This window comes from Synchiropus splendidus, chromosome 1 (genome assembly GCF_027744825.2).
Source record: "Synchiropus splendidus isolate RoL2022-P1 chromosome 1, RoL_Sspl_1.0, whole genome shotgun sequence".
In the NCBI taxonomy this organism is placed as follows: domain Eukaryota; kingdom Metazoa; phylum Chordata; class Actinopteri; order Syngnathiformes; family Callionymidae; genus Synchiropus; species Synchiropus splendidus.
In genome coordinates, this window is record NC_071334.1 from 71,589,953 (window position 1) to 71,599,310 (window position 9,358).

At 47.1% G+C, this 9,358-nt stretch overlaps 2 protein-coding genes across 3 annotated transcripts; both read right to left on the reverse strand.

The window, feature by feature from the left end:
• Window positions 1-3: 3 nt before the first annotated feature.
• dharma lies at window positions 4-1,198 on the reverse strand. The gene is made up of 3 exons (XM_053882739.1): window positions 592-1,198; window positions 262-455; window positions 4-191 (listed from the first exon to the last, which is right to left on the reverse strand). The coding sequence occupies exons 1-3, from the start codon at window positions 863-865 to the stop codon at window positions 120-122; spliced, it is 540 nt and encodes a 179-aa protein (XP_053738714.1). The 5' UTR covers window positions 866-1,198; the 3' UTR covers window positions 4-119.
• Window positions 1,199-2,805: 1,607 nt separating this feature from the next.
• On the reverse strand, window positions 2,806-6,525 carry LOC128769228 (zinc finger protein 771-like). Of its 2 annotated transcripts, none has more exons than XM_053882716.1 (2): window positions 6,179-6,525; window positions 2,806-4,205 (listed from the first exon to the last, which is right to left on the reverse strand). In XM_053882716.1, exons 1-2 carry the CDS (start codon window positions 6,462-6,464, stop codon window positions 3,271-3,273), a joined length of 1,221 nt encoding a protein of 406 aa, XP_053738691.1. In that variant the 5' UTR covers window positions 6,465-6,525; the 3' UTR covers window positions 2,806-3,270. The 2 variants fall into 2 exon arrangements, with proteins under 2 accessions (XP_053738691.1, XP_053738702.1); XM_053882727.1 differs by lacking the exon at window positions 2,806-4,205 and adding an exon at window positions 4,936-5,261.
• Between the last annotated feature and the right edge of the window lie 2,833 nt (window positions 6,526-9,358).

Sequence of the window (9,358 nt, forward strand, 5' to 3'; positions counted from 1 at the left end):
TGGTGATGTGCGTTTATTGCTTTCATGACAGAACTGCCACTTTCTTCCAGGTGGCTTTGCATTTTGACCTCGCGGATGAAGAAGTGCAGACGGCAGCGCCGCAGGTGAAGTGCCATCCGTCACTGGTGCTGGTGAGCAGCCCTGCGTTGAACCTGTCGCTTCCTCCTTGCGCGGCGGTTCTTGAACCACACCTGAAACACGCACATGAGCGTGATTAGACGAGCCAACTGGATTGGTGACCGAGTCGCCTCATGTACTCACCCGGACATTCTCAACGCTCAGTCCGATCCTGGCAGCCAGACGAGTCCGAACCTCCACTGTCGGATAGTTGTCTGTATGAAACAGCGCCTCCAGCTGGCGAGTCTGACTCTCCGTGAACACCGTCCGCAGCCTCTGACAGTGTTGCGCCTGCGCAGACCCTCCAGCCTCGCGAATTCCACAGTTACCCGAGTGAGCTGTAAACGACAAAGTCGCGTTTGGTCACGTCTGATCACTTCCTTCGCGCAAGTGCTCCGCCCGCTGCGGTTTGACTCTGGCCCGAGTGGGAAAAGCTGCTCCACACGAGAAAGTGAAGAGTCGTCTGGCACCCACCTTGGAGAAGCGTCGCAAAGTTCCAGCTGAGAAGGCAGCACGGAGCCGGCGGGTGAGAAGCGAGGACCCGGTTCGGCGCTAACCCTGACTGCTGGTACCCGAACTGCTCGAACCTCATCCCGAGCGGCGGCAGGAGCTGTGGCGCGCGTCCTCGTGAGGGGTCCTGCTCTGGGTGCCGCAGGTTCGGGCTTGTCTGGAGCTCGCGGTGGCCCGGTTCCGGTTTTGATGCGAGAATGCTGTCGATGCTGAAGTCCGACACTTTGCGGCTCTGCATCGTGGCGCGATGACCACCGCGGGAAGGGAGTCGGGACTTTAAGGCTCGATCGTCGCATTAACGTTGTGTGCGGTGTTTTAACAGCTTTGATGTTCGCGCTCACGTCACGACAGCGTCTCACCTTTGCAGGTGGTGCTCACCTATAGCCCCAGAGATCAATTCGAGTTCAACAACAACATCTTGATCAAAAAAGATCAATGATAGAGACAAGAAGAATCAATGGTCTACTGCCCGCAGATCAAAGAGTGATCATAAGCAAGAGACCCATCACACACGCGCCTTTGTTCCGCTCAGAGACCATTCAAAAGGGAAAACAATGTTGACCATGAGCTTTCAAAAAAGAACGAATGGAGATTGAGATCGTTGTCTTTAAAGCTGTACGCGGTTGAAGTGTTAATGAAGAGAAGAGAAAATATGAAATCAAAATGGCCCACTGGTCTGGAGCAAAATAATTTTCCAGCAAATAAATCCTGTTGGTTATATTCACAAGAAGAGGTTCAGCACAATACCACCATTGTTCATGACAATTCTTATTATAATTGAGTTATGTTTCTGCCAAATTATTTACTGCCATGATCAGCTCATGTATTCAGCAATTATGATTTACACATCTGATTCACTCCATGAGTGACTCACATCAAGAGCATAATGAAACATTGTGTTTTTCAGAACATATTGTTGCGTCCACTTAGAATGATCCTAAACCATGTGACTCATGGACTTGTGGTTTACTCCAGTGTCTAGCTTGACTCCTTTGTGCCCAGTGGCGCCAGGACAGCCTGATAGGACGTGACCCAGCCAGAGGACCTCAGTAGGGTTGAGAACCAATGACTTTCCACTCTTCAGAGTTATACAAATAAACATTGAACCCGTGTCAACATTTTTGTTTACCAATAACAGCAGTTTGTGCTGTTATTTTTATGCTTTGTAGTTTCATTGTTCATTCAAGTGTGCACTTCTTACTTTACGTCACGACATTTGGTCATACTTTTATTTTGAAATTGCTTTAGTTGCCGGTGCAAGAACAATATCCTGAGACTCCTGGGCATGTGTAACTGCTCGTGCGCTGCTACTCAACATATGTTGGTCCAGATGTGCAGAAAGAGGTGTATGTTCTGCCTATTGATCAGTCACTTTTCTGTATCACCATATTTGGAGTGACTAGTGGAGGAATGCAGCGGCTCTTGGAAGGCGTAACCAGGTCAGACTGTATGTTTGTGCTCTTCTGTTTATCGTTCTGGAGTCTTCACGGTGCAAACAGAAAATAAAAGCGCCAGTACTGCAACTCAACGGGTTTGTCGTATACATCAATCACAAACTGAGCTTGACTTCCTTTGTGTGCCTGTCCTTCACTGACACACCACCATTCCTTTGATCCTAGGGAAGAATCATCAGACCCCTTCCACCATAACAGTCAGCCAGAGGAGACCAGGAGGACAACATGTCCCTCCGCCTTTAAAATGCTCTTCAAAACTCATTCTTATAGGCCAACTCTTTTGTGACTTCTTCATGGCAGCATTGGAATAGGCTCGATGTTGACATGGGTGAGAAACATTCCTCCTTACATTTGTTCCACATAGATTTAACAGGAGCAGGAGTGAGCACTACTGTCCCTGAATGAGGTTTGTGTCGACCGTGGTGCGGCGCTTGAGTTTGTTTATGTTGTTGGATTAAAAAAGAAGGATTATCAGATAAAACATCCAATTTCTAAATCTAGGCTATTTTACGTAAAAAGCAATATTTTAATAAGTCGCCTATTTTAATAAGTTATCACCTTTGCGCAATATAACCATGGACGCATGCGCTTACCAGTAAACGTCGGTTGGTAAAACATGCGCAATTTCCGGCGGACCACATCGGGCAGTGACAACAACAACAACAGGTAGTGACAGCCTGACTTCCCACAATGCACAGCGCACCGATCCCCGAACGCACCCAGTGTCAGCTCAGTCTGTCAAGTCGGCTGCCTGCAGGGACTTTTAATGTCCAGCAGGTGTCAGTGTTCAGTGACGCAGTATCCACACTGTGCTATTGTGGCCAAACGCTTTATGAAGCCTCCTCATTTTTACCCATCACTACTATTTTTTATCATTTTATTGGGCGAAAGCTACTTGCTATGAGAGATGTGATTACTGTAGAAGACAATCTGGACAGTTGGCCGTGTTTAATACATCACTTTGTATCCAATACCGCCATACAGCCAAAACACGTCCAGCCCGAGTGAAAGGAGCCCGTGACAGCGTACGGCATCATTTGGCTGAGGTTGGAGGTAAACCAAGCAAATAAGTGCAAGGTCAGCTCTGGTTTAATTCAGTTAGGATAACAATAGCGCACAGTTTTCTTTTCTGCACCAAAACAAGCATAAATAATGGCTTACATCAATAGCAAATGACGTTCAGAACAGCTCAGTCTGGGTTTTCAGCTTCGTCTGGAGAGTCGGCTTGAGTTTGTGTCTGAGCATGCGTTTGTGTGTGCTCCTGCAAGACCTGGTTTTTCCCTTCATGGGTAGCCATGTGTCTCATCATGTGACTTTTCTGGGAAAAACTCTTTCCACAGATGAGACAGAGGTGAGGTTTAACTCCGGTGTGAGTTCTGATGTGGCGAATCATGGCCTGGCGCTGTGAAAATCCAGTGCCACAGATGGAGCAGACGAAAGGTTTTTCTCCTGTGTGGACTCTCATGTGTTCCTTCAGGTCAGCTTTCTCTGCACAAACGCGATCGCAGAATGCGCAACTGAATGGTTTCTCTCCGGTATGAGTCATCATGTGTCTCAGCATGTGACTTTTTTGGGTGAATCTTTTGTCACAGACGGCGCAGGGAAAGGGCTTCACCCCCGTGTGTGTCCTGAGATGGCGCTCCAGGGCCTGGCGCTGAGTGAAACAGGCATTACAGAAGATGCAGCTGAAGGGCTTCTCTCCAGTGTGGATTCTCATATGTTTGGTCACACTTGACTTTGAGCTAAAGAGCTTACCACACTGTGAACAAGTCAGAGATTGTATTGGGTCACAGCTGTTCTTGGCAAAGTTGCTATTATCTGGATGACAACTGGGCTCCAGCCAGACCAGGTCTGGTGAACGCGAGGTCTCGTCTTCAGTGCCGCAGCTGAAGAGTGGCTCTGCTGCTTTTGAATGCGAGGTACTGCTGGCTGGCTCAGTGTGAGGAAGACGCAGGGGCTGATCTTTATCACTCTCACTCTTCAAATGATGAACAGAGATGTTCCCCTCTTCCTCTTGACAACTCCACGTGTCCTCTTCTTTAAAACATCGGGCCTCTTGGTCGCTGTGCTCCGGACTGGAAGCCTTCTTCAGCTCGTCGTCGCCAACGATCACTTTCAAGACATCTAAGGGAAGAAACGCAGGGAGCATGAGCAGAAACAAAGGTACGGGTAACAGAGTGAAACCTCAACACTGAAGACTGAACAGTGTTGCCTCCTTTATCACGGGTGTTTTGTTCCGGGACCACCAGCGACAGCAACATTAGAATGACAGTATCGCTACTAGGAGTGACACCACAACATCTTTTTGATATCACTGTGTGTTCGGAGACGACCTGGCGATCAGTCGACGTCTGCTATGGCAGTGTCTTCCAACCTCTCTCTGGCCACGGCAGCCTTGGTTCACACCACCACAGGAACCCGGGCCAAAGCTCACTCGTGCTGAAAGTCCTGTAGAAAATCCCTGTTCACTGGTGAAACACTGCAGCTGCTGACACTGGCTTGTTCTGTTGCCAGGCTGTTTGCAGAAACACATGGCAGAAAATGTCTTTGTTTCACATGTGTCCAGAAAGAGGCGGCAATATGGCAAAATATATCATGGTTTATAGCAGTGTTGACTGACTTGAAATCACTGTTTGGATGGGATCACTTCTCTTTTGCATGATTTGATTGTAGTTTCAGCTTTAAAAACAGCTGGAAGTTGCGCATGTGAGTGGCTTCTTGGCTGTGAGTGTGTGGGAAGAGGAGCTGCTTTGTCTGACAGACAGATCAGCGCATCAACACACTGGAGCTCTACAGCAGAGTGCATTTCTGTTTGAAACATTTTTATCACAACGTCACCATAGCGTCCACAGTGTTTTTCACCCGGGGTGGTGCAGCACATTAGAGTGTCAGCTGTGGCGCGGGGAAAATGATCCAGCTTCACCACATGTGTCTGGAGATATGATGCCATGAAATCATGACAATGAGAAGGTGTTGAGGAGCAACCGAGGTGAGGAGATGATCCCATGGATTGGCTGCCATTCTTTCTCTCCACTCTACTGTAGAGCTCCAGTGTGTTGATGCGCTGATCTGTCTGTCAGCTGTGACTGTGTCGGCGTAGATTAGATGTGTTAAATTTCCCTTCTTTGCTGCTGGAGTGCTTGGAGAATTGAGACGATCATGTTGTGTCCACCTCCTAGACTGGGGACATAAAATGTCTTTATTCTACGCCGACTCAGAACAACCATTGCAATACCACACCAAAACAAAAGCAAAATTAAAAAAATCAGTTGATTCATTCTTAAAACAGTAATAACAACAAAGGCTGATCATGAATTCAACAGTCTGGCAGCTGAGGGGAAGAAGCTCTTCAACTCGACTGCTTGTCCACCACGTCTCGTTTGAATGGTGCTTATGAGTCTGTCATTGCAAACTGCAATGCTGCTATCGTTGGCCTGGATGGAGAAGTGTTGCCAGTGCTATTTGCGGTGGAATGTTTTGTAAACCTGCACAAGTTGCCACTTATTTTGTGTATCTTCATTGAGCCTTCTCTCACATGATTTCAGCAGAGGATACAGGAAGACAATCCACCAGAATGGTCCTCAAGCCATATGAGAGCTCTAGTTGAAATGGGTCTGCACAAGGCTTTGTATGATCACCGACTCAAGCCATCTCTCTCAGGCACTCTTTCACATCCCTTCTGTCCTTGTTAGGACACACTGCTCACCCCAGTCTTTCCCCATCAGCATAACCATCTAAAACAGACGGACCCTTTCCCCAGCCTCTCACCCTTAACTTAACCCGCCAGAGCACGTGGTTCACCCGAACCAAACTTGCGTCCAATTACAGTGAACTACTTGGACTGACTTTTTCATCCTCTAAACCTTGTGAGGCGACGACTGGCCGAAATGTCCTTACAAGGCTTACGAGGCTTGGCCCTCACATAAGCGTGGTAAAACGCGCACACTCGCACTGTAACATGTACAGTGGAGCGGCGGGAGTTGACGGAACCACAGCCGTTATATTCCAGTCCACTCTAAAAGGTTCCGGCATGCTAACTACTGGTTAGCATGCTAGCTTCGATCCAACTAGTGCGCCCGCGCGCGCGCGGGACTCACCGGGTCTCTGAGGTTTGGGTCCGGTTCTCAGCAGGGAAGCCAGAGCCTCCCTTTGACGACAGACCTCCTTCTCGGACCGACGAATCTTGGTTTCGTAGTGTGACACGGTTTTGTCGAACAACGCGACAACCTCCTCGGCGGCGGCCGCCAGCCTCTCAGTGAGCAGCGGCCGCAGCAGTGACACCTGCACTGCTGCTCCAGCCTTCTCCAGCGGCAGCAGGAAGTCTTCGGCCGCGGCACTAATCCGCTCATGGACCGACACCCGAAGTAGAAGCACGGAGTTCATCCTTCTACACGACGGAGGCCGACGGAAGCTCAACACGGCCGCAGCCAATGGCAATAGTAGAGTGTTGATAACGCGCATGCGCATGCCGCACCGGCCAGACACCACCTTGTCCAATCCGCAGTTGCGCTGTTTCTTGATTCAATGACGAAACTCGGGGACTCGTGTATCAACGCTTGAATGTCCGAAGACTCAGGTGAGTGTAACAGGCATAACAGCCATCCATAAGCATCACGCAGAACCTAGACCGGACCTACTGGTCATTCGGTGCAGCAGCACCTTCATCTACAAAAACCAAGCTGCCCGCTACATAAAACCGGCATGAAACATCAGCAGTGGGAAAACAAAATATGATCTGCACTCCTCGTCACTAATTGTATACTCAAGGAGAGCCATTTTCATCTGTAAAATAAGCATGGGAAATTAAGCAGCTAACGTAGGAAGGTAACGTAGACCGTGTTTATGGCACCATCCTGTGGTACATTTTTACAACTGCACGTTATTTTAGCAGCCTCTTGAATCTTCTCCATTTACATGAAAATTACAAGTGGACAAAACAGATACGTCAGTCTGACTCCGAGTATGTGGTTTCGCTGTACAGATGGGTTTTAATACTAATGCACACATTTCAATTGTGTACTCAGCTCGCACAAAAAACACTTGGGACAAAGTTTCAATACAATAATAATCAAGACAACGCACAAATGCAATGTGTTTTTATTGTGAGCCTCTCCTTCATTCGTTTCAAATGAAGCAAAGACTTCAAGATTGTGAACTCTGAAAGACAGAACAGTAAAGTTCGCAAGTTAGACTTCAATTGTAATGTGAAAAAGTGGACAAATCCACAAATATGTACAGTACCTTTGTAGTTCACGGTAGACAGGCCCTTAATATGATTGTCAACCGTATAATGAGCGTCTTTGTAGGTGCAGAATGGGCAAAGAAAAAGTCCTGGGCTGCTAGTTTCTTTGGGATCAAACCCAATCTCCAGATTGTTATAAATAAAATAAGCAGACAGAATCATCACATTGAAAATATTTTCATTTTTGTTACGACATGCAATAAATATCAGACTTTTAAGAAGGCTTTTAATCATGAAGACATCATCATCATGACGTATTTCATACCAATGTTATTACACCAGACCATATGCAATATAAAACGTAACGTATAAACATGTTTGCCAGGCGAACTCATGAATGTTATGCTCGGTTAACATCACACGGGAAAATATTGATAAAGAGACAAATGAAATGACAGATTTAACGTAGGGTCACGAACTGTTTGACCTGCTGCATCACAACGCTATAATATAAAATGATAAGGTCATATTCAAAGGTCTGCTTTAAAGAAGTCTCTCTCACCTCCAGTGTTGTGGAACACTTGGCTGAAGTGTTGTGGCCTGTTTGAGATGCAAGCCTAATGGTTCATAGGCATGTGTTCACGTTGAAGACGGGCTGAACTCAATGTTGAGTCGCTTAAGTGGGCAGGACCCGTTAGGACCCTCCAGGCAGCAGCCAGAGGCTTCTCACAAAAACAACCGTCGAGCGCGTCCGAGAACTCACGTGGTTGAGAGGAAGCCACATGGCCAGCAGAGGGCGCCCTTTACCTCCTTCAAAACGCATCCTCGAAATCCGGACCGGAACCAGAACCGCCTCGCGGATCTTGTTTTCAGGAAGTCATTTTCTCAGTCTAGTTTGGGGTTGATCGTGTGTGTGTCACACATATGGAAATGTTTGGGATGGTTGTCTTGTATTAGGTATTTCAGAATCAGAATGAGAAGAGAATTTATTGCCAGGATCAGTGGGGGTTCACCAACTAGGAAAGTGTGTTAGGTTAGACAATATGTTCCCAGTTTCTGCACGTGAAAGGTGTTTTGGTGCTGTACGCGAAAGTACCACTGTGTGGTGCTACTGTGTCATAATTCATGAAAAATAACCTTTTTGTCGTCTGTTCCGGTAAGCTGCGGTCACACCGTGAGAATGATGCTGCGTTCGGGAAAGTTAGAGTTTCCACCGCCAATTAGCACACTAGCCTAGCCAACGAAAGAAGCTAGCAGCATGGATCGAGGAGCAAGCAGGTTGCCTCGACTGACGTTTGACGGCGATGAGAGAAAACCAAAATGTTGGGCCAGTTCCACTTATTGGGACTTAAGGACTCTGTTCTGAGAGAACCAGCGACTGAGGAAGAAAGAGCGGCTGACGAAAAGAAAAATGCAGAAGTTTGGCTCAGTTTGTTATGCGTGCAAGCAGGAAAAGTGAAAATTAGATTCCAAATGTGATCAGGGATGTTTTGATAAAAATAGTCCAGCTTATTTGGTGTATCACGGAGACACAAACAAGGTGGTAAAACACAGACTGGTTAGGTTTGTGAGCAAAGCAGCTGCTGAGAAGCAGACACAGACAGGTGACATAATATGACATAAATGTCTGTTATGAGGACATGAGACAAGCTCAGAAAGGGGAGATCACACAACAGAGTGGTTGTTCAAGATCAGTTCAGAAACCAGATGACGAAAACCTGATACAGCAGAGTATGACAGATGATGAACTTCACAATAGGAGGTATCCAACTCGAGATAGGAAGAAACCAAGTCACTTAAAGGTCTATGTATGTGAAGAAAATGACTGCGATGCAGCACATAACATAGTAGACTATTGTCACCGGGCTGTATGTGGTGTTCCACAGACCTATGAGGAGGCTAATTGCTCTGCTAACAGTAAAGAATGGAGAAGAGCCACGGATGAGTGTTCTGTGTGTTGTGCACGGTGGATGAGTGGTGTGACTGCTCGTAGGCCACGTGACGTGACGTATGTGCGTGTTATTTGTGTTTGGAATACCGCAGTTGTTTTGTTATCACCAGATGAAGGATCCAATAAATGGTATCAAAAGGAATA

Coding starts and splice junctions, on each gene's coding strand:
- LOC128769228 (XM_053882716.1), bottom strand. CDS start 6,464: ATGAACTCCGTGCTTCTACTTCGGGTGTCGGTCCATGAGCGGATTAGT. Junction 4,206..6,178: donor ACCCAAACCTCAGAGACCCG/GTGAGTCCCGCG, acceptor TTCTTCCCTTAG/ATGTCTTGAAAGTGATCGTT.
- dharma (XM_053882739.1), bottom strand. CDS start 865: ATGCAGAGCCGCAAAGTGTCGGACTTCAGCATCGACAGCATTCTCGCA. Junction 456..591: donor CTTTGCGACGCTTCTCCAAG/GTGGGTGCCAGA, acceptor TGTCGTTTACAG/CTCACTCGGGTAACTGTGGA. Junction 192..261: donor TGAGCGTTGAGAATGTCCGG/GTGAGTACATGA, acceptor TGCGTGTTTCAG/GTGTGGTTCAAGAACCGCCG.